The following is a 25,343-nucleotide window of genomic DNA, read 5'->3' on the forward strand; positions in this document are numbered from 1 at the left end:
CAAATAGCAACATTAGGTCACACATCTAAATCTTCTCTAAGTACCCGACCAGTTGGTGGTGTCGGTGTGTGTGTGAGTGTGTGAGAGGTCCCAAACAAAAAAGACTTGGAGCATGAAATATGAGGCTGTGCACTCAGGGAACACAGAGGAGGAGGAGGAGGAGGAGGAGGAGGTGGAGGAAGGCAGAGGGGAGTTTTGCAGGAGAGGAGGAGGTGGAGGTGGAGGAGGGGGGGGTCAAGAGACAACTCAGCTAAAAAAGAAAGAAAGAAAACTCCTCCCAAACACGGTGGAGCAGGAGGAGGGGCCGGGGCGCTCGGCTCGCAAATCACTCCCCAGAGAGAGAGAGAGAAAGGGGAGGGCTTAGGAGTGATTGTGCAGCGCTACTTGTTGTTGCCTGTCTGAACTGAAGGAGCATGAGTTTGTAGCCGAACAGCCGGTAATCCAGTCAGTCAGTCAGTCAGATGAACTATGAACAGGAATAACTTTAATAGAAGCATAAAACACTGAACGATTTAAAGGAAAAAAAAGGAGACAAGAAGAACAAGAGAGGAAGAGGGAGGACGTCGTTCTGACAGGTAGGACTGGAAGTGTTGCTGAGGATGTGTGCAGATTTATACAGGAGAGGAGATGCATGTGTGTAGGAATGTGTATGCAGCAGTAGAGACAATTGTCCGTCTTTTCATCATCTCTGAATGTTTTCAGACTTTTCAATCATCTAAACTACAAGTTAAATTTAGAAAAGGGGGTTTCACTCTCACTCTGGCTGCTGTTTATTATTTCCTTTTCTATACTACTCCCATCCTTTCTCCACCTCCTCCTCCTCACTCTGCTGTCTGTCCTCCTCTCCTTCATCCCCTTCTGGTTGAATTGTTTACAGCTCTCGCAGTGAGCCACAGTCACTCACTCAGGGACTTTTTTTTTTTTTTTTTTTTTTTTTTTGAGCAGTAAGTTGACATCCCAAGGCGCTGGGTGTAACTGTGGTCGCTGGGATTGGTGGTGCTACGGTAACTGTGGAAACCCCAGAAGGAAATAATTACATGAATTATGACAGATAAGACCAACGGTATTTATTTATGTGTGTGTGTTATTTTTAAATGGGGTTTACTCACTACAGTGGTTTATATATTTTGGCTTTGATGTTTTAAATAAGTTTGTTTGATACCATAAATGATTCAGTAGATCCTCTTCCTGCTCATCAGGGAAACTGGTGACAAGTAGATAAGTAGTCAGAGGACAGTGATGACTGATATGGTTTGACTCGGCTCTAAAACTATTCAATATTGATAATAATGTTACAGTAACACATGTTTTATCAAATGGGATCAAATGCATTGAATCATTGGTTGAACACGGCTCCACTTTGTAGCTGAAGATCACTTTGACAGGTTGAAACTCTGACCTTCACTTACAGGAACACATCTTTAAACAGCAAGCCACCCATGAGATGATGACAGAGACGGACATATGTGTGTGTGGCTGTGTGTGTGTGTCAATGTGTTGTGCAGATAAACACACATACATGCAGCAGGTTGTTTCAGACATTAGTCAGTGTCATGTCTGAACAACCACAGTGGAGTGGAGCTGAGCCGATGAGTTTAAACTTTAATTAAAAGCTGAAGTTGTGTTTGTGTCAGATTCACACAACGCAGATTTAACTATGCAGTGGTTGTGCACTTCTAGTGTGTGTGTGTGTGTGTGTGTGTATGTGGTGTTGTGTTACTTGCCCCAGTGGGATGAGGTGGTTGGTATTCCAGCCAGCCGTCAGCACTATGTGACCTGCTGCTCTTTACAAAGACTGACTGCATAACTCAAAGTAAAAAAAAAAGTACATGATCTGACACGATCCAAGTACAATACTGTCCTACAGTACTAGTGTCCCAGTACCATACTAGTACTATACTACTGTACTGTACTACTATTATCATCTCTTTGTGATACTTAAATAGTTGTTACAGTGCAGAGTGAATCTTTTACTTTTCACTTTTCATTCCCGGATCAAGATTTTAGTTTTAGGAGCTCATCCAGGACTGTGCGCACGGTGCAACTAAGGATTTTTTTCAGTATTGACTAATCAGCCAATTACTAGATCAACTGGTTCACAATTTCCCGGAGCCCAAAGTTTTTATTGTCAAAAGTGACTTAGTTTCACGTTGCAAATCCTCACATTTGAAAGCCTGAACATGTTTTGGTGACACATGAGTTTCAGTTTAGTGAGTTAAATAGTCAATAAATCACTGCAGCAAGTTTGACTTCTGTGTCACTGTTTAGATCAGATGCAACATCATCAAAGTGAGTAATGAAGCAATTTGAATGTGTGCCATTAGTATGTTTACTTCTGTTGCTGCTAGGTGAAATCTGTCAAAGTCTTTTTGTTAAAGGAATAGTTCAACTTTTTTGTTTCCTTGCAGAAATCTGACCATCAATATCATTCTGTTGTCTGTATAAAAAATGGATATGAAGCCAGATCACAGGGAGTTGGCTTTGGTTCGCACAAAGACCAGACAGATGGGAAAAGTAGCAACACTGTTGTTACTGTCCATAAGTTAAAGAAAAACAAAAAAACAGAATACTTTTATTGGTCTAATCCACACAAAACAGTAAAAACAAAAGGAAAACACAAGTGGTTGTACAAGTTGTAAAACATTACATGTGGAAAACGTGAGTTTGCTTTTACTTACCAGAGCCAGGGCAGATGATTTCCTGTGTATCTAGTCCTGATGCTAAGCTAATAACTGAGTATTGTACCTTTATATTCAACACATAAGAGCGATATCAATGTTGTTGTTGAATTTTTGAGCAAGGAACAAATGCTAGATGTGGATTTGGTGTTTTGAGGCTGGATCTCAGTTAGACTTTGCAAGTTACAACAAAAGTATTGATGATCGCCACCTTCTTGTCACTTCAACATGTCATGGACAAGAAATGACACGTGACGACACCACAAGTGCAGATACTGTTGTTGTTGTTAAGTTACACACTCCAATATTTTGCATTTTGCTGCAGATTTGTACATGAACATCACCATGAAAGCTGCAGTTGTGTGGTATTGTACTGTAGTGTTGTTGTGTTATTTCAAGTAGAGGCTGTGTGTACTGACTCAGCCGGCTGTTTCTGTGTGTGTCTGTGTGTGTGCGGCTGACTGACTGCTTCACAGTGTTGTGACTGTACTCAGACAACACGTTGCCCATCACTACATTTTATTTTAGACATAACAAAATGAGCACTGAGAGACACACACACACACACACACACATTCAGATGTATTAAATGGCAGCCCCTGCTCTGGGATTTAATAACAGCCTCATTAATATGTTACACACATACTTCACACACACATATACACACACACACACACACTGGTGGCCCCACGCACTGAAGAGCGCAGTAGGACACCTCTCTCTCTTGGCTCTAACAAAGGCTGGCTCTAAACAGCGGTCATGTGACAGTTGTTCCCATTGTTCACTTCTGGCCAGGGGTGGGTTTGCTAATGCACTAGTGTGTGTGTGTGTGTGTGTTGTGTGTGTATGTGAGTGTGTATTTGTGTGTATATGTGTGCATGCCATAGCAGGAAGACACTTTAGGCCTGCTAGAGGAAACCCCTCATTCCTAAGCATGTTGATGTTTGTGTTCGTCCTCTCTATTGTGTGTGTGTGTGATGACAGAGCAGTGGTGCAACATGTTGTAGACTTTTCAGTTTAAACTCTGTATAAATCATTTTATCACATAAAAGTTGATTTATAAGCCTCACTCAGTCAAGCCTGTGTGTGCACGCTGAAGGGCCCACATTTGGCCTCGGTGGTGGTGAATTGAATGGGACTAATTGAAGCTCCTTAAAGATTCCTGGTGTTTTTAAAACCTTCTCCTTCAGTGGATTAACAACAACAAAGCTCCCTGACTCCTCACTGTTGAGAGAAAAAGAAAGAGAAAGAGAGAGAGAGAAAGCGCTCGCCACCAAAACATTAAATTAAATTCTGACTGAATTAGATTTGATTTAATAGGAATGTTGTTTCCTTCGACCCTCGGGGACGGAGCCGGAGAACGAGCTCAGGAGATACTCGGTGAGAAAGAGGAAGAGAAGCTCTCTATATTTGTTTTATTGCTAGTAATCCTTTATAATGAGCTGCCTGCCGTCTAAATGTTTATACTGCCGTTTCCTCTTCCTGTTAATCTGCACTTGCTTCCCACCCAAGGTCTTGTGTGTGTGTGTTTGTGTTTGCGTGTGTGTGTGTGCTGATGTTCCCAGCCCAAGGCCTTCGCTACAGTAGTGTTGGTGACAAAGCAGAGCTCAATGTGGAATAGTTTGTCTTTTATCCCATGGTCGAGGAAAACACTACGAGTTGTTTGTTAAAATGTTTCAAACAAGGAGAAGCCGCTGGTTCCTGGGAGTGTTCGTTCGTCTTATTGTGAAATCCCGTTTTACTTTAATGATATCCTCAATGAAATTTAGCTCTCAAACCTCTGGCCGCATCATCTCCACTCAGAGCTGTGGAAACAGGATTATAGACATCCTCCGCCTTGTGCCAGAGCTGCTGTAAAAAAAAAAAAAAAAAAAAGACTGTGACTGAAACAAAAATGGCCCTGATCTCAACATCACGGTCAGTCTGGGATCACGTGAAGAGACGGAGGACAAGTTTTCCGAGATGCTAAGAAAAAACCACAGGTCAAGCATCTTGTGGGAAAAACTGTGTCAAAGTGAATTAAGGAGAACTGGTGCTGATAAAACCAAACTCTTATTTAAATGAAGTAGGGCTGCAAGTAACGATTGTTTTCTTTATCGATTAATCTGTCGATTATTTAAACGATTAATCGATTAGTTGTTTGGTCGATGAAATGTTAAAAAATGCTGAAAAAAATGTAAATCTGTGTTTCCCAAACCACAAGATGAAGTCCTCAAATGTCTTGTTTTGTCCACAAACCAAAGAGAAACTCAGTTTATTGTCATAAAGTAACAAAGAAACCAGAAATATTCACATTTAAGAAGCTTAAATCAGAGAATCTGGACTTTTTTTCTTAAAAAAAAAAAAAATTAGTTGACGGTTAATTTAATAATCGATTTTTGTTCGAATAATCGATTAATTGTGTGAAATCTGGTCTTTGAAGGACCATCAGCTCTTTTGTGACACTCGTGACTTTAACTTTCTATAAAAGAACTAGATATTGACTCACAAGTGTTTATTATTCGTACTAATGAGTTTCATGCACGTCCGAGAGTTTCGGCTGTAAATCATCAAACTTTTTATCTAAGCAGAAAATGAGAGGTCCCGGATCCCAAAATAACTTCTTCTCCTCTGCAACTCCCTCAGTGTCGGTTCATCTCAAACATAGTTCAACAGTAGTCAACAGCTCGACTGCTTAAATCACCATGTAAGGGAAGATGTGTTAAAGGGATAGTTCAACATTTTGGCAAATTGACCCATTGCCATAATCGCTATAGTCATAGCGGTAGGTTTGTTACCTACAACTAACAACTCTGTCTGGTAACGTTCTGTTATTATCTCATAGACAACTTGTCCACGAGAGCGTTTTGGAGTTGTTGGATTGTGTATTTGATGAGTTTGATGAGGGAAACCAAGAAATCCCATGAGCCTCCGTAGCGTAGCTCTGAGCAGCTCACGGCTCTGCTCTGCCGTTCTAAAAATAGCTTGCACCGACAATTAAAGGTAACGAACCTACTCCTAAAACTATAGGGATTACGGCAATGGAAATGTTGAACTATCCCTTTAACACCAACAATAGTCAGGCTTCACACCAGGTTAATCTGAACTTAAAGTGGGTGAACATTTAATAACAGCTTTTCTTTCCGAAAAGGACTAACATGAACAATCATGTCCCCATAGACTTGGTGTGGGAAATGGCAGCGCTCCCTCTTTCCCTGAGTGTGTGTTTGCATGCATGCGCGCGTGTGTGTGTGTGTGTGTGTGTGTGTTATGCAGGGCAAAGTGACCGGGCGTTGAACAGCTGTAGGGAGGAGAGGATAAGGGAGGCAGGGGCAAAAGAAATAGGAAAAAAAAAAAAAAAGAGGTGGAAGGACAAAGGACAGAAAGAAGATGATGACGAGAGGAAGTAAAAGAAGAGCTGACATCGTGATGGACAGACTGACAGAGGGAGGGGACAGAGACTGTGCGGAGATTGAAAGAAAGATGGATGAGAAGAGATCGGGTCAAAAGGAGAGAGCGATTGAAATGAGACAGCAAAGAGAAAAAGATGGTGTGGCAGGAGTGGATGGAGGGAGGGAGGGAGGTTGAAGGAGAAGGAGAAAGAGTGAGATTTTTCACACCTTCACTACACGAGGAAATAACTTCCTGCAGCTTTTCAGCATGAATAATTTATTTATAAGATTAATTGACAAAGTTTTCATGTGCGTAAGTGCATCAAATGTTTTTGTTGTCTCACTCAGGGAGAGTCAGTCAGTCCTTTCTCCTCTGCAGGAAGGAGTGTGTGTCTGGCAGATGGTCAGGGCCACACACACACACACACACACACACACACACACACACACACACACACACACACACACACACAGCTGACCATCCCTAAGGGTCTTATAATAGGTCCTTCTCATGTCGTTGTTCTGCCCCTCAGAGGAATCCCCCCACTCTGACCCGGCATGCCTTAGCAGGACTTTTACAGTGTGTTTGTGGGAGAATGTGTGTGTTTGTGTGTCTTTGTGTGAGTGTGTGTGTGTGTGTGTGTATAAACTTTACTCGTCACACTGAAGTCCTCGAGCGGCCAGCTGTTCCTTTCTCTAAACCTGTATTTGCATTTTTATTGATATTCATCGTCACAAGCTGGTGCCTCGGCGGCCTCCTGCTGGATCTGTCTTTAGCTCCATTTCAGATTCAATTCCAGGTTTTCTGTGTTCGCTCTGAGCTCTAATGCTCATAAATCTCTTATCAAATCTCTTTTCTCCTTTGGTCCTTTTTTAAAATTATTATTATTAAAGAAGAAAGAAAAGTAGAGAACATTGAGGTAACGGGCTTCCAGTTTTAACTTAGCAGTGTCTGCTGCTTTTGCCAGTTGCGATGACGAACATCTGCAGCTGATGTGAATTTGATCATTTGTCAGAGAAAGAAAAACACAACTGTCAATTTCTGTATTGTGTAATTTTACAGCTGAACAAAACCAGCTGTGAACAGATGGGTGACGGTTGTGAGGGCATTTTAGTAAAACAATCTAATCATTAGATTTTCTTTTTTAAATGCTATCGATCCCTAACATTGAAGCATATCCTGACTAATATATTCTTTAACATTATTTTTGTCTGCTTCCTTTCTCCATCGTGTTACTTGTGAGCTCTAACACTTGGCTTCTTACCAGCAGGTAGATGAGACAGTAGATATCAGTCCTGTGGAGTTACTATCTCTGCGACAGGCTTAGTTGAGCGCAAACAATGAAGGCAGGAGGCGAAACTGCAAATCTAAAAGCTGCTGTGTGTTTGTTTCTGTTACTGTGCAGTTCAGCCACACAGAGAGACACTGTATTAACAAACAGTTACAGCTTTTGGCTGCTTTGGCACCTTTTTTTGACCAACAACAGGATATATAACAATTACACATCTTTCTTGTTTGTATTTTTAATTATAACTAGTTTAGTTCTTCTTTCCTGCAAGAGCCATAAATGCAGATGAAAATTAAGTTGATTATTTTCATAGTTTTTTGAATTTCATAGTTATTATTCTCAGCCTTTCTGAAGACAGGATCATAGATGCAAACTGTTTGATAATGCATGTACGTTTATTGGGTATGCTTCTTTAGTCTGTACATTTTAGTGATGTCAGGTGCAGCTGTAGTAGTTTAGCTGAGATCTGATGGATGTAGTTTCATTTTTGTTCAAGTTAACATTTTTCAGAAACAAAATTTAATCTCATTTTGTATTTGCACAAGAATACGTACTGTACCTAGTCTACTATAGTTACAGTATGTAGTTCACAAGTTGGAGACACTCTACTTCTCACTTCATCACGCCAAGAAATAGAAAGTATAACTCTAGCTGGTTGATGACATTGTCTCTGCAAACAAACAAGTAAAAACAAAAATCTAAGTGAAAATGTGCAGCTTTGAAAACAGTTGTGTTGATGCCCGTGTGCCAAACCCTACAGTTTACTCTGTAGCCAACTTTCTGAGATCATTATCAAGTTGTTCAGGTGGAGAGACACACTAACAAACACCTGCATACCTGCTCAGGTCAGAGTGGTGGTGTTTGATGAGATTAGAAACAAGGAATCCACCTCCATCCAGTTGAACAACATGTCTGCAGGCTCCTGGTATTTTAGTCTGTAGAGAGAGTGAGTAACCGCTGCTGTGTGGTCAGTGACGCAGCGTCCAGTCATCGTGCACCAGGGGGGAAGTTATCAAAGTGTTTCCATCTCTGCCAGCCTATCTGTCCTGTTCATCTCTGTGTATTTATACATGCTTGTTCGTCCGTCACAAGACAAGATCCACCCTGTGAGCAACAAAATAGTTTTCCTCCTAAGGACTTTAGTAGAAAAAGAAAAAAAAAGTGGAATGTGGAAAAGGTCATAAGAGTCAGAGTTTGTTGATAAAGATACCACCTGGACCTGAGATTGACAGCCAGACCTCATGTCTTTACTTGTATCAGCTAATCAGGAGCTCAAATCCATAATCTCTCGTCAGATTATTATTGGCTGTGAGCCCGGCAGCGTCATGTAAAAACAGCTTTGAGGCTGTCGAGTGGTCCAGTCGTCAGGTTCAGGTGTCCTTTAACCTGACGGCCAGATGGTTTGTTACACAGAACCATCTGGTGAGGCATCATCCAGCTGTTTGGAAAAAGGTCAGCACTTAAAGGGATAGTTCAACATTTTGGCAAATTGGCCCATTGCTATAATCCCTATAGCTTTAGGAATAGGTTTGTTACCTTTAATTGTCGGTGCAAGCTATTTTTAGATCGGCGGAGCAGAGCCGCGAGCTGCTCAGAGCTACGCTATGGAGGCTCATGGGATTTCTTGGTTCCTTTATTATCTCATAGCGTGGTGAATGTGCAGGTCACAACTTGTCCACCAGAGCGTTTTGGAGTTGTTGGATTGTGTATTTGATGAGTTTGATGAGGGAAACCAAGAAATCCCATGAGCCGGTGTCGCGTAGCTCTGAGCAGCTCGCGGCTCTGCTCCGCCGATCTAAAAATAGCTTGCATCGACAATTAAAGGTAACGAACCTACTGCTAAAACTATAAGGATTATGGTAATGGGTCAATTTGCCAAAATGCAAACAAAGACACACTCTTCTGATTGGATATAACTGACAGTAAAGCATCTTTGCTAACCTCTTTAGGAAACAGTTTCTACTTGCTGCCATCACACTCAGGAGTCAGGACACACCTGTAGCTGCCGGTCAGATGCTGATTGGTCGAACTTGCAGCCTGACAAGATGAATTTTCTTTTTACGAGTAACGAAGCTGCCTCATAAAGTTTAAGTGTCTTTAATGTAATGTAAGTGCATCGTTCTGAGTTTGAAGCTTGATTGGCTCTCACTGATTTATTGTCTCGCTTCATTCATTCATTCACATATCCCACTTCACTTTACTCCCGTCTTTATTTCAGTCATTGTTATGAACACAGTACATCAGTAAATTGTTCTTCTGCCTACATCAGCCAGTCACATTACCTCACTCCAAATACTGCTCTAAGATTATGTAATGAGATTGTACTTTTTCTTTGCAATGAGTTTTATTTTTCTTCAAGGCAACCAGTGTGTGAATGTGTATCGGTGGTGGTGGTGAGAGCACCTGTTGTACCGACTCTCCTTATGTTCATATCACGTATCATAATATTTCATTTCAGTGAATCCTGCGTCACAGATCGTGTTTCTTTTTGCAGAAAACTGTTACTGAGTATTACACCTGACCCCTCTGTCTAGTGTTACCGGTGGTTACATAACTGTGTTCCCCCTGTTAGGTTTTAACACCTGGAGGAACTTTTAACCCTGTGAGGCGTCTCTGTCCAACTATTTATGTCTCTGTGTGTGTGTGTGTTTCTCTCCAGAGTTGAGGATGATGGCAGAGGGGCGTTTTGCGAGTTTGCCCCGATCCCTCCATGCACACCACAGCCTGGACGGAGGCCCCGGCCACCCCGGAGGCCCCTCCCCCTCCTCTCTGGGAGTCCCCAGCAGCAGCACGTACTCCTCCAGGAGGCTTCAGGCTTCGCTGGCCTCCTCCATGGACCTGCTCAGCTCCAGACCTGCGTGAGTTCAGTTGTGTGACCAAAAGTGGATTATTGCCATAATCCCTACAGTCAAAGCAGTAGGTTTGTTACCTTTAATTGTCGGTGCAAGCTGTTTTTAAAACAGCGGAGCAGAGCTGCGAGCTGCTCAGAGCTACTCTACGGAGGCTAATGGGATTTCTTGGTTTCCCTCATCAAACTCATCAAATACACAATCCAACAACTCCAAAACACTCTCATGGGCAAGTTGTGACCTGCACATTCACCACGCTATGAAATAATAAAAGAACGTTACAAGACAGAGTTGTTTTAGAGGTAAATTCATGCAAAACCGCTGATGCACGTTCCCGTTGGAGGCAGTTTTTCGGCAAGCAGTCTCTGTATTTGCCTCAAAAACAACTCTGTCTCATAACGTTCTTCTGTTATTATCTCATAGCGTGGTGAATGTGAAGGTCACAACTTGTCCACGGGAGCGTTTTGGAGTTGTTGGATTGTGTATTTGATGAGTTTGATCAGGGAAACCAAGAAATCCCATGAACCTCCGTAGCGTAGCTCTGAGCAGCTCACGGCTCTGCTCCGCTGTTCTAAAAACAGCTTGCACCAACAATTAAAGGTAACGAGCCTACTAACTGCTATGACTATTGGGATTATGGCTTCTTTTTTTGCCAAAATGTTGAACTATCCCTTTAAGAGAAAATCCTGCTGGCATTTCTTTCCTGTCGTAAACCAACCCAGGTGTAGGAGATCCTATTGTGTGAGATGACAAGCTGATAATCACAAAACAATTTATTTTACAAGAAAATAAATGTCGGTAATAATCACCTTGCTCTCCTTTTATCATCAGAAACTTTGTCCAAACCCACAAACCACAATTAATCCGTTCTCAATAGTCTAAACTTTCCAAAGTTTCATTCTCTATTTGTTCACCATTTGATTCCAGGTGAACAGACACAAATTGCTGTGTAAGCACCGCCAAAATCTGTCGATGAGCTGTTAGAACAAGTTGATGCAGAGTATAAATACGATGCTGTCAATGTGAAGGAGATGTTTTTCTAACCTTAAAGGGATGTATGTGGAATTATAAAGGAAAACAAATGGGATCACGGGAAACTTTAAGAGTATTCAAGACTCTCTGGAGGGGGATTTTTCACAATGTTTAATTTAGATAAATGTACTTCAGTCTAATATTTCTCCTCCTCCTTCTCCTCCTTCAGTCACTCCTCAGCTCAGGGCAGCGGCTTCTCGGAGCTGCCCACCGCCGCTGCTTCCTACCAGCAGGTCTCCATTCATGGGACGCTGCCTCGACGGAAGAGAGGAGGCAACAACCTGCCCCACGGGAACTACACATGGGACCCCAGAGCCAATCACACGCAGCCGCTGGCCCCTGGTTACGGCCATAAACCTTTGACCTCTCCACTGGTCCAGAATATCATCGACGACTTCCACGGTTACAGGTAAACACACACACAAACAAACACACCAAGCTCTCCTGCTACTGGTGGTGCTGATGTAAACCTCTCTGCTGAATGGTTTTGTATTTTGACAGTTTCTGTTTTACTCTTATCAATCATCAGATCATTAAATATCATGATATAGACAGTAATAAGTTCATGAAAAGAAAATTCTTTCAGGAAATGTAATCAGTTTCATCTTCTTGAATGAGGGCCAATTTGCCAGTGCGATATACAGTATGACAGTGAACTGAAAATCCTTTCTTTCTTTTTTTAAATTTTTTTAGTTTATTTATTTAGAAGAGAAGGGACAATGCATATTTATACACATTTGAATTTAAATATGCCAGATTGTAGCCCCAGGCTTGGGTTTTATTGCACAAAACAAGAATGTAAATCTCTTTTTTAGCAATTTTCGAGGAACCTATAGCAAAAACAATTAAATGATTAATCAAACAATGCAGAAAGAATGCAGATTATTCCCTAATGGAAGTAATTATTAGTTGCAGCCCTAAAAAAAAACACTTTTAGACACTTTTTAGACAGTGAACATTTAATATTCAGAAGAGATGTTTGATTGAATATTTCTACACAGACTCATCAGGCTGTGAGTAAAAAAGCAGAGTGATGAGATAGAGAGAGAGTTTGGCGTTGGACGGAGAAAGGGGAGGAGGTTGTAAAGCGAAGCCCTGGGGGGTGCAGCAGTTAGCTCAACTTCAGAGGGAACACACACACAAACACACACCTCATCCCTCATCATGTCCTCCCATCTTTCTATCTCTAGTGTTGAGTTACAACAGACTGTGTCTGATGTAGCCAGCTTTGTGTGTCCGTCTGTGTGTGTGTCTGACTGTCTGTGGTGTGCGTGTGTGTGTATGTGTGTGTAGCCCCCAGCAGTTGGGTTACCTTTGTAGGTCAGGGTGTGGCAGGACAGATCACAGATTACTGTGAACTCTTTGTCTGCGCTCCGTCCTCATGGATACATTTCATATGCTGGTGACATACAGCAGGACAATTAGTTCAGGTTCAGATTCAGGCTGCGCAGGTGGTTAAATAACGAAGGGCATCACACTGACAACAGAAAATGTCAACACTGGATGAGACTCATGCATGTTTCTAATCCTCGATTTCAGTTCCTGTTTATCCATAAATGAGATTAGGGAGTCTGCATCTTTTATCTCAGTAGGATCAAGCCATACTTAAAGGTGTTATGTAACAGTAATACTGTAATCAAATCATTTTGTATTCGAGTGACAGTTCACCCTCAGATCTCACTGTGAACATCTTTCCTTCATCTCTTTGTTTGATCAGCTCTTTGTCTTACTGTAAGTGGAAGGTTTTGCATCCAAAAACTTTTCAGTGCAGCTGTTTTTTCTTTTTTGTTTGTTTGTTTTTGAATATTTTATTTTAAAGTTACAGTTACAGACTGACACAACATATTGTAATCAAATCAGGGGAAAATTCAATGTCCACAAGGTGGCAAAGTAAAAATGAAAAGAACTCACAGTGACAGGACAATAGAAAGTGGAACAATAAATAAATAAATAATGACAGTAATAGATGAATAAATAAATAAAGTACATATACAATAATCCAAGATATTGAGAGAGACATGGGGTAGCATCATTATTCATAGTTCATACCAAGTCAAGCTTCAGTGCAGCTGTTTTTAGCTCCTGCTCATACAAGTTGTTTGCATAGTGTCATTATTAAATATTCCAGTTTTTACCTGTTGAAGATACAGTGAAGTGAAGTTGTGTTGTTTGGTAACTCCACGGTTTATAGTTGAGTTTTCTATATAGCTAAAGATAAGGGAGTGTATCTTTAAGGCATGTGATCACTGGCCGGTCGGTCTTGACTTTCCATTGCTCATGCTGTCAGCTGACCTTTGCCCCCTGCCCTTATGGTGCACCAGCTCCCGATTGGTCAGTTTGTCTTTGTGTTGACCTCTGTGAGCGTCTCGGCAGACCACCAGGAGAGGAGAGGGGGGGAGGGAGGGAGGGAGGGAGGGAAGGGGAGGAATGAGAGGCAGACGGATGCAGCAAAAAGAGAGAGTGGAAAAGGAGGTTTGAAGTTGTACAATAAAAGACTGATGTATTAATAAACTAAAAGATTAAATCCTGTTAATATTTGATGGGGGGAAACAGCAGCAGGTTTTTGTCTTAGAGGAGATTTAGAGCCTCAAATAAAACAGAGGGTGTGAGATGAAGAGATAATGAGGTCAACACAGATTCACCTCCAGGTACTCAAGGAGCAAAACAGATTTTCCATTTTAAAACAAACACAGCACACGTTTCTATTTGTGCTGTTGTAAAACATCTGACAGCGTCACAGAGAGATCAGCAGAGGAGGGATGAGTTCGTCCTGCACTGAGAAGATGCAGTCGATGTTTTTATCTCCCCGGTTATGAAGCAAAATACTCAATCACTCTGCAGTTAGAGGTATCACTGTGAATCCTAAATTCACCAGATTGTAGAGTGTGTTGTTGTTGGACTTTGTTGTTATTGTCCTACATTGACATACAGTAGGTTCTATATACTGCATTTTATAGTCCACTTAAGTATTTAATCTTGTTATGGCATCAAACTGCAACTTTGTAATTTCGAAATATGGACTTTATCAACAAAATATTCAGATTTACAACACTTTTTTTTGTTTTCTCAGGTGTTTGTTCCTGGTTTATATTCATAGTGAGTCATTTTATAATATAATGTCTCATTTCACATGCTGGAAACTTTATGTTTATGAATTAATATCTAGTCTGGAGAAGTGATGCAACAGCTGCAGGAACAAACAAATGAAAATAATGTAATAATGGTAACTTCTTGTGTTCATCTCATTCCTTCTTTATCAACTGTTAAATCAGTTTAAGAATTCATTTCAGTGTCTGTTTTTCAACAGTAAGTTCGGACTTTACGTTGAGTCTGTGGATCTTGACAGTGGAGACACACTGACCTCTGTAGGCCGCCTGCAGAGCCGACATGTTGCTCATCATTTCTTTCCGTTGCTTGCACTGTCCGTCCGTCACTCTCTCTCTTTCTCTCTCTTCTCTCTCTTTCTCTCTCTCCTCTCTCTCCCACTCACACAAATATGGTGCAGTCCCTAACTGAAGCCAGTTGTGGTCGTGCTGAGTATTGTGCGGTGAGCGCAAAGAACAACAGTAGCCAGAAAAAGCCTGTGGCGAGTGCTGCATGCATCTGCCCTCCCTACTCCTCTTCTTCTTCTTCTTCTCTTTTTTTCCCCTCGTTCACTGGCTTCTACTGTTTCTGTCATTCTTTTCTCTGCCTCCGTCTGTGTTGCAGGTCAGTTCTGCGGTTGCAGAAGCAGAAAAATCCAGCGTCTGATGCTGTTTCAGCAGCATAGACGAAAAAAAAAAAAGAGAAAAGGCAAAGTTAGCTGTGGTCAGCTCTGGAACGGCCACTCATCAGATCCACCACACTTTGTTTCACTTATTTTAGTGCTGAAGTGGGTTTTAAACTGTTAAAAGATGTTACAACACTCATCCAGAGATCGTCCCTCACTTGACGACCTGAGTTGAAGACGCTGAATCTCCATCAGCATCAAGCGGCTGCCTCTCTGTTTGTGAGCCCGACCTCTGACCTGCCTGAGGAGGAATGGGAAATTCCCTCAGTTGTAGCTCATTCAAGGGTTTATATGGGTGTTGTCTGGTATGTGGCGATTGTCACTGCACCCACCTACAGTATACAAGGCAGGTTTATGGGGGGCAGGTGGTTGGTGCAGGGAAAGATCTCAGTCCAACCAATGACCACCACAGGAGAAGCAACACACTATTTATTTTTAATTTAATCACCATATCAGCGAAAAGCATCAATATAAATATGCTGGGATTAGCGCAGTTGCTAAATTTAATCCATTGTTGTCCTAAGGCAAGTATCATAAAAAAACACATAGCCTACAGACATTACACCATGACAATTAGATAAAACATCTTACACAAAAAATAAGTCCCGCTTCACATCAAGGTTAGTCAAAATAGAAACACACTAAGCTAAGAAGCATCAATATCAAACTACAGTAAATGAGTGACTGTAGTTTATATATTTTAGTAAGTGCATTGTGTTCAGCAGCTAAACTATGCAAGACAAGGCAACAAACTGAAAACATTTTCTTACACATATGTGTTTTATGCATGCCTTTTATGAAAAAAAAAAAATCCATCCACTTGCAGTAAGTCGCTGGTTACAGTAAATGCACCTGAATGTCCTTATTTCTGGTCTTCTAAGAAAGGAACCAAACACAGCATGAACATTTTTGCATATAGTACATACGTAAAACACATAAAATGTATTGTCCCAGGTCTGCAAAGTTAAAGTCCGGCCTGTGTGGTGTTGCAGTTAATCCAAAATCCTTTTTGTAGTTGACATGCTGTTATATCCTCTCCATCTTATAAATGTCCATCCATGTGTTTAGAGTTATGCTCTCCTGTTACCACCTATACATATGACATTTTACCATGCGTTTATTATGTAACAGAAGTTTTGAGTTTTATGAAACCTCATGGAAATGAAGCAGATTAAGGCACAAAATTATTTCAGATTAATCATTATAAAAGAGGAACTGCATTTCATAACAGAGGCTTTAACTTTTCTCTTCTGTTCAGGAATAAAGTCTTATTTTTTATTTCTTTATCTAATCACAACAGTTTGTTTAAACAGTTAAACAAAACAAAAAAACAACAACTGTCAGTTACAGTCAGCCAATCCACTGTGATAGCGATCAGCATCTTTTCACTGCTCCTGGCAACATCTGTTCAGCAGCAGCAGCAGCAGCAGCAGCAGCAGCAGCTGATGTGCCCTCTGCTGTGAGGACAACTAACAGTTTATATTTGTGTTGATACTGACACTGTGGGGGGGTTGTTGGTGTCAGGATGTGTTGGATTAGAGATCTGTAGACCTGCAGCAGGAGCCACGCACTGAGCTTCCTTGTCTCTGCAAAACATGGACCCTGAGGGCGAACGACAGGCCCGAACACTTCACTCCACCGGCGTCTGCTGGGAATAATGATCCTACATTGTTGTGAATGGAGGCTTCTGTTCAGTTACATAACAAAGTCCTGCTCATTATGTGGGCCCATATTAAAACTGGAGAGGGCTTTAGAGCTGAACATATTTGGTTTGGTAAGTAATGGACTGTGCTAATACTCCCGTGGGAACACCAGCGGAGGATTAGAGGATTTTAACTACCAACCTCGCTAACATAGTCGGGGATTTGAGCTAATTACCTATTTCACTGAGCCCCTGGCTGTAAGTCTCCTGTAGAGAGAGGCCGAGCTTTGGTAATACACACAAGTACCAACGCCCCCAAGGCAACGATGGAGACGAGAGAGCTGGAAATAATACATGAGAAGTATATTCTGCAACATGTTTTTCAAAATAAGAGAGAGAAAGATTTGACTTTTAAATAGTTTCTAAAACAAAAAAAAATAGCAGAACATTCAAATCCGGCTAAACCCAGATGTGGAGCTGATTGAAAATGTCAAGCTCTTGTCTGATGTGGCCGTAAACTGTTGTTTTTTCTTTTTTTTTTGGAGGGTGAACGAGGGAATCAAAGAAAATCGTAAGAAGGGATTAATGAAAAGTGCTGCTGGTGGTGTGTGTGTGTGTGTGTGTGTGTGTGTGCGTGCGCACTTTAGCCTCTCTGTGAATTTGTCAGTGGACTCAGAAGGGTAGGCGTGTGGCTGCGATGTGTGTTATGGTGGGGGAGGAGAGAGAGAAAGTGAAGGAGAGAGAGAGAGGGAGGGAGGGAGGCCAAGTCAGGCAGGCAGTGAGTGAACATGTTTACCACTGACTGAGAGAGAGAAAGAGTGAGAGACAGACAGAGAGGGGGAGAGAGAAAGAGAGACTCAGTGTCAGCTTTGGTTTTCACTCGACTCAGGGTTACCCACTCACAAAGATAACAGTTCACTCTCTCTACACTGGATGTTCAGTGCTGTTAGACTTCCCTAGTTCAGAATATGGCAAATATGGCAAATATTTAAAAAGGCGCCATATTTCTATTGAACCATTTCATCTCTGAAAAGAAGCAGCAGCAGCGTCGGCACCAGTTAGCTCTCCAGTATCTGTAGTGGGAACCAGTGAGGTGACTCTGTGTCTGTCTGTGGGAGTGAAGAAGATCAGCACCAGCCAACGACGCAGGAGGTTTAGAGATGTGCTCTCTAAACCGGACCTTGTCTCTGTCTGTGTTCCCCAGGGAGCCGCCGGCCGCCAGCCTGGACGCCACGGAGAACTACGTGAAGGTAGGAACAACAGCAAACACACTGGTGCAGTGTTAAAGTGACCAACAAGGAGCTCAATGAGTGTTTAGGGTTTATGGAATAAATGTTTCTTGTGGGACTGTGCTGTATGTTGAAGGACAGATGTTTTGTACTTAGTGTGCCAACATGTGGTTGCACAGTGTTGTAGGACATGGACAGTATCTGAGGGACGAGTTGTACAAAGATAAGTGATGTACTGTACACACACACACAAATATGCAAAATGTAAAGTACAACACGGCCAGATTCAGCCTGAGTCAGTAGACTGGCACTGAACATCTGGGTACGTTCACTATGTACTGTACGTAGACTAAAGATAAAAATAATAATAATACCAGCAGCTGTTCTTTTATAACTACAGTATTGCAGTGTTGCCATCAGGAAATGTGATTCAAGTGACAAAGCGACCAGTTACATCTGCAATGTAAACATCACCCAAAGGAGAAGTTAATCCAATTGCCCCCGGGCTACAAGGATAATACAATAATAACCCACTAAATCACACCTTGCATTTCCTCTTACACTACTCTAAATCAAAATCATGCACACACACACCACCTGAGCTTTCCCAGCTTCCCTCAGAGGTGACCACTCACAGTATCATCCAGCTGACATGTGATGTGATTCGCTCTCTACTGGATGTTTCCATCTTTTTATGATTACACCTTCCTTGTTTTTGGCTCTGTGTGTACTTTCTATAAGTCCAGTTTGATTATCAGGGAAATTCATGTGATCTAAGGCCTCGAAAGTTGAATAAATGAGTTTTCCTCTGAGCTCAGGCAGGGTATTTAATCCACATTTATTTTAAGTATCAAGCAAATTGCGACCCAGGAAAAAAAAATTTTGAAAGTTGGCAGAGGAAACTTCAGGTCAGATGCTGTTTAGCTATTTTTTAATCTGATATTGCCTAATTTAAATCATAACTGCGTTAATTTCACGCTGCGCTTTACACCAAGTTCTTGTGCTATTTCGTTAAAACAACATTTAACTGTGACTGTCGTGAGAAACTTTGACTTATCGCTTAAATAGAAAAAACACAAACCATATTTTTCTACTATTTTTACATTAGCAGGTTAAATAGAAGTGGAAAACAACTGGGATGAAAAATGAAAAGAAAAGCCTTTTGGTTATAATCAACTTAACAAGAAGTCTAATGAATGGATATATATAGTTTTTACTTAATGATATATGATGTATTAAAGTAGAAGTATTGTTTTTGCATTGATACAGAGCTCAGGTTGCACTGGAAACCTTTTAGAAATAGACCTACTTTTGCTCTTTCCTCTCTTTTTGAATGAATCAGATAAAAAACAGCAACAATCACCTTATCTCAGTGAGTGAAGCACTGTTTGTTCTAGCTGCTGATTTTTCTCACAGAAACAAAACCAAACTGTGCACAAGTCCCATGGTTGGAGTTCTCGTCCTTCTCATGGTTTAAAAACACCTTCACATCCCTCTTGATAACAAACTCAACTATGTGATCCTGTCTCTGTAATGTGACCTTTTTTCTCACACACACTTGACATTTGATGAAGAGACACGTGGAGGGTTAGAGAAGCTGAAATCTGAGAAGGTTTGGATCAAAAGTGAAGAACCGATCAGCTCAATAGTTGGATATTTATATTTTATGACAGCAGTGACATTGTCGCTCTGGTTACATTCATTTTTCAGCATCTACATTTCAACAAGTCTGCCTGCAGATGTTTGCATCTTCACCTCCTTTCTTCTCCATCCCTCTTTCCCTCCATCTATTAGCTCATATGTTTGGATGCTGACACCTCAGTGTGAAAAGCAAACTCAATCCTTCCCACGAGAGCAGGTTGCACATGTGGGAGCTAACCACACACACAAATGTGCACACACAAACTCCATTTGTGTGTGTGTGTGTGTGTGTGTGTGTGTGTGTGTTTTTCAGTGGTCAAATTAGGGTTGTGAACCAGTGTCAACAGTGTGTGTGTGTGTGTGTGTGTTCTGGCTGCATATGGAGCTGCTGCTTCGTCGGTATTATATAATATGTGTGAAAGTGTCGCTGTCAGCTCTGCTGCTCCAGGTGTGTTTGCATTTCCAGCTTCAGACGAAAACACTCACGTACGTGCGTCCATCCAGCACAGATGGCAGCAGCAGACAGTGCAGGTGCTCCGTGTGATATCACTGTGGGCAAAAAAAGGTCAAAAGTACATAAATGGTGTCACGGCAGCGAACCCTGCATTGTTTAGTGCAATCAGGCCTTAGATTATGTTCATTATAGGAGCGCAGGATGGATGTGTGCAGGCGGGGAAGGAAGTGTCCATTGAGAACAATTGTAATCTCTTTTTCTAACTGTAGGCCAATTTCTCTCCTCATGAAAGTCTCATTTCCAGAGCTGTTTGATGTCTGAATTCTGCCCCATTAGCTGAGAGAGGGGAAGTGTATCTTTGGACTGATAGCTACAGTATAGCCGCCGGTGGGTTAAATATATAAAACCTGCATCATTACTGTACTACTCCACTGAGGGAGAAACACAATCAGGCAAATGTTTCCTCCACTGAGACAATCAAGAAAGCAGAAGCAGAGATTTCTGCTTAAACGATTTAACCTGATTATTTGAAATGAAATTGAAGGAGAAAGTGGATCGTTGCAAATATTGAGAAAGTGGATTTTCTCTGTAATATTGCAAATTTAAGCCACAACATCTCCACAATGACTCATTTGATATTCTGCAAAAATATGTAACTTTTGTACATACATTTACAATCAGCACTTCATATTGTAAACTGTTGCTCATAAATAATTTAGTTTTCTGACACATTTGTCTTTTTATTCCTATTTATACACATCAGTAGTCACCTTTGGTCAGGTGCTCAAGTCCTATCTATCAAGAATAAATCACATTGTCACAATCATTTCATGAGAAGAGTTAAAAAGATATTTTATTCCAACTTTATGGGCAACTGGGTATAATAAATGCAAAAGAAATAGGCACACAAATGAGAGTATAACACCCATTTAAGACCAAAGGGGACTGGCAACCTTAGTCCAGTGTTTCCTGGAAATATATATGGAAACATGTAGAATCAGTAAATTGACCTGAATGTATTTGAGTGTTTAATTGTGTTGCATTATTTTAGTGAGAGTTTCATTAACCTGATATTTTATAAAGGAGCAGAAAAATCCCATCTTCTACAATAGGTGGCAGTATAGTACACGATAAATTCAATGGTCTTTGATGATGCAGAAGAAAGCAGAAATGAAAGATGGTCCGTTCACAATGAACTCTTCTTTCACTCAGTCTTTTCTAAAAGACTCTCCCTCCTCTTCGGCGCCGGCCGTCTCTTTCATTCCCTCCGTCTTTGAGTTAAAAACACCAAGTCGCTCGCTCTCCACCCGCACGACACAGCTTTAAGAAACAATAATGCTCTGTGTGTGTGTGTGTGTGTGTGTGTGTGTGTGTGTATACATGTGAATGTGTGGTCTCGGGGGTTGCAGCAGCTTTCAACTCTCAAAGTGGATGACAGATTACAGCACACACATACAAAAAGTTCACACAGAGAACAATAATGCAATATTCTGGTGTTCAACAATATCTAAGACATGCAAACTGTAACTATTAAAGCAGAAGTAAGTGATATATTTGTGTTAATATAAGTCTTAAATAGTTATATCTTCCGACAGCAATCACTTACACAGAGTGTTTGGACCGAAACACGGGTCTGTCAGTCACTCTGCTCTGCTCTGAGCTGAGGAGAAAACATTTATCGTATCCTACAGTTTTTATCCAATGAGGAGAGAGAACGGCATGCAGGGCTGTGTGTGCAGCCAAGGGACGCCGTGAATGTGGTGACGTAGGGACGAGGACTGTTATGGTGCGTTCAGGGCAACTCGTAACTCGTGTTTTTCCGACCTGTGAAGTCGTACCAGTTCAATCTGGTACGAGTTCACGGGTCAGAAGTTACGAGTGGCCGTTATAGTGACTTTCACCGGTAAAACAGGTCGGAGAAACACAAGTGGGTTGCCTGGAACGCTACAAAGTCGTAAGTTGTGACTTGAAGCTGTAATTTACGGTTTCAAAAGCCTGCCTGGAACGCAGCATTAGCCAAAACGACCGGATCGCTTACTTCTGCTTTAAGGCCTGTAATTATTTAAGTTTAGAATTAAAAACATAAATTTAAATGTGGTTCAATCATTTCATTAATAAATTAATCTATTAAATGATATACATTGTGACTTGAACAGTTAGAAGAGCACTAAAAGGTAAAGGTGAACTCTGGCACACTCTAGTGGTCAGTGTGAGGTACTGCACCATGAAAAACTATTAGACCTGAGAGCTGTAGATGGATCAGACAGTCAGACGTCCAATCAGCAGGGTCACATTCATCGGGATCGTCGAACTGTTCAAACAGCGACCACCAGGCAGCGAGCCAAGCAGCCGGCGGGCGCGTCAGTCTGTCTGTCAATAATCTGGACAGCCAATCAATCAGTCAGTTTGTCAGCCTATAAGCAGAGCAGGCGTCCGGCCAACAATGACACAGCCTGCTACAGCAGTAATCTCCTGCAGTAGCCATGGTGAATCGCATGACCTTCCCTCCCATGGTGTCATATGAATGTGTAAACCAAATGTAATCCTGAGTCCAGTAAAGAGTCAAAACATGGCCACTTTAAAGGGATAGTTCAACATTTTGGCAAATTGGCCCATTGCCATAATCCCTATAGTCATAGCAGTAGGTTCGTTAGCTTTATTTGTCGGTGTAAGCTATTTTTAGAACGGCGGAGCGGAGCGGCAGGCTGTTCAGAGCTACACTATGGAGGCTAATGGAATTTCTTGGTTTCCCTCATCAAACTCATCAAATACAAAATCCCAAAACTCCAAAACGCTTTCGTGGACAAGTTGTGAGCTGCACAATCACCACGCTATGAGATAATAATAGAACGTTATGAGACAGAGTTGTTTTAGAGGTAAATTCATGCAAAACCGCTGATGCGCGTTGCGTTCAGGGACAGTTTTTCAGCAAGCAGACTCTGTATTTACCTCGAAAACGGCTCCGTTTCGTAACGTTCCATTATTATCTCATAGCGTGGTGATTGTGCAGGTCACAACTTGTCCACGAAAGCGTTTTGGAGTTTTGGGATTTTGTATTTGATGAGTTTGATGAGGGAAACCAAGAAATTCCATTAGCCTCCATAGTGTAGCTCTGAACAGCCTGCCGCTCCGCTCCTCCGTTCTAAAAATAGCTTACACCGACAAATAAAGGTAACGAACGTACTGCTATGACTATAGCGATTATGGCAATGGGCCAATTTGCCAAAATGTTGAACTATCCCTTTAAGAGTTATATCTTGGGTTACTGCAACAGTCTAAAGGGCCATTCAGGGTAATGATCAATAAGAGAGGTCATATAGGTCAGACCCTATAGATTATGAGTATCAATTTAAACAGTGATTCTTGACCTTTTCTACTATGTTGAACACAGACTGTTTAGTTTTGTTTGTTCTTTTTAGTGTATAGAGGCCAGCACATGTTGAGAATTGGGATGTTTGGTGCAAGAATATCAGTATTTATTTACACTGTAGATGGAAGAGTGCTCTTAACAAAATATAATATTATAGACGAATAATAGTAAAGAAAAAAATATTGATAATAATAAACTGTATGTATTAGTAAAAGGAAAGCCTATGCCACATTGCTGTGAATCTTCTGTAGGACTTTGAAGACAATCGATAAACGATAAAGACAAAACGATATATTTATTGAAAATGGACCCATTAACAAGTGTGAGTTACATAGATTCATCCACATTAATATGAGACTCTTTTATAACCAAAAGCAAACTCCTCGGGGTCTCTTTAATATTTCCCTTATTTGACCTGGCCATTTTCAACCAAATAATCTCCAACATCTGACCCTTCGTCCATAACTTGTTTAGCTGATTTTCACTCTCCTGTGAATTGTACAAAGTGAATAATACTACCAATATGCTTACTTTGTACCAGGAGTCACATCGAAGCACAAAACATTGGCGCTCGTGTTGGTTTTGTTTTCTTTTCTGAGTGAGATTAAATCTATTTCATCCACTGAGCGTACACATTTTATTGACTCACACTGTATACTATATGTAGGTGTGACATTGTCACCAAGATCACAGTTCATCACACATCAATGATGCATCACAGGCTCACACAGTCCAGAGGGTGAAACACCAGTTGTCATTGACGTTTCTTCTCTGGCATCAGACCAGGATGAATGTGGCCCAGCTGGTAGAACGATAGCGATGCTCTAAAGACTGTGTGATGATATCATGTCATTGATCGACTATAAAATCCCATTTGTGTCGACCAAACCTCCAGCCAATTAATGTTCAGTAGCCTATACTCTATCATAGCATAAGATTTAGACTGTAGCCTACATTAAAATGTGTGGGATTTATGAACAACACATAGATATAAAGATATTTCTCGCTGTGGTATCGGAAAATATTTCTAAATCTAATACATTTGCATACTCTCAATCATTATACTACCCACTGTGTGTGTGTAAATCTTCACAGATTTTACACAAAGTCCATTTTACCACATCTGGAGAGACTACAAATTTATAGCCGAAAGCTGTTACTTAAGTTTAAAGGACCCAAACTAGAGAGTAAAAGTCAGAATAACTCACTGTGACCATTTGTTTTATCCTCACCAGTGGTAACGCTGTAATGATGACAGCGTTGGTCAGTCGCTCCACCACTTTGGTTCACTCTGAAATATCTCAGCAATTATTGGATCGACTGCCCTGAAACTCTGTACAGATGTTGATCTTGTTCTCACAGAGTGAAACACAAGGAGTAACACTAGGATTAACTCAGATTTCTTTTTCTTTTTTTTATTTGCACATGTGAAATAAAACAAACACATTTACTTATCTCTCTTAATAGGGAGGAAGTTATGAAAAAAAAAAGTGCAGGTGAGGTCGGAGGCCGGAAAGGCTTCTAGCATGACCTCACCTTGACCTAACAAATAATTTAAACAAAATAAAGAAATAATATTAAAGGGACAACGAGGAGTTTCTATTCGGTTATAAAAAAGTCTCACGTTAATGTGGATGAATCTCCGCTACCCACACTTGTTAATGGGCCCATTTTCGATAAATATATCGTTCTGTCTCTATCGTTATTTTGTTATTATTAGTGGTGGCGGAAATGCTGGTCGAGCCGACCAGCGTTTCCTTCGTGGCGAGTTATGAGAATAACGCCGCAGAATCGCCGTTTATGGTCGGAACTACAACGGTATGTGAACCTCTTTGAATCTCTGACTTTAATTATTGATGAATGAAAACATGAGTCTGTCTTGCGCCGGTCAAAGAAATGTACGGTGCGCGCGGAGGCTCATAAGTGTAGTGTGAAAACGCTTCGCTTTTCCAAAACTCCTCGTTGTCCCTTTAACTCAGATTTGTACTATGGAGAGGCCGACCTGTTAATGTGGGGTCA

The 25,343-nt window shown here is 41.2% G+C and overlaps 1 protein-coding gene across 1 annotated transcript in view; it reads left to right on the top strand.

Annotated features, from left to right (window-relative positions):
• Nucleotides 1-383: 383 nt before the first annotated feature.
• The window catches only part of LOC310984418 (breast cancer anti-estrogen resistance protein 3-like), a 54,436-nt gene continuing 29,476 nt past the window's right edge, over nt 384-25,343 (top strand). Inside the window, exons 1-4 of the mRNA XM_083969616.1 lie at nt 384-575; nt 9,998-10,196; nt 11,389-11,628; nt 17,835-17,880. Coding sequence (XP_083825742.1) covers nt 10,006-10,196; nt 11,389-11,628; nt 17,835-17,880 — 477 coding nt within the window. The 5' untranslated portion in view covers nt 384-575; nt 9,998-10,005. The remainder of the gene's footprint in view (nt 576-9,997; nt 10,197-11,388; nt 11,629-17,834; nt 17,881-25,343) is intronic.

Source organism: Trachurus trachurus (assembly GCF_905171665.1).
Source record: "Trachurus trachurus genome assembly, chromosome: 4".
In the NCBI taxonomy this organism is placed as follows: Eukaryota; Metazoa; Chordata; class Actinopteri; order Carangiformes; family Carangidae; genus Trachurus; species Trachurus trachurus.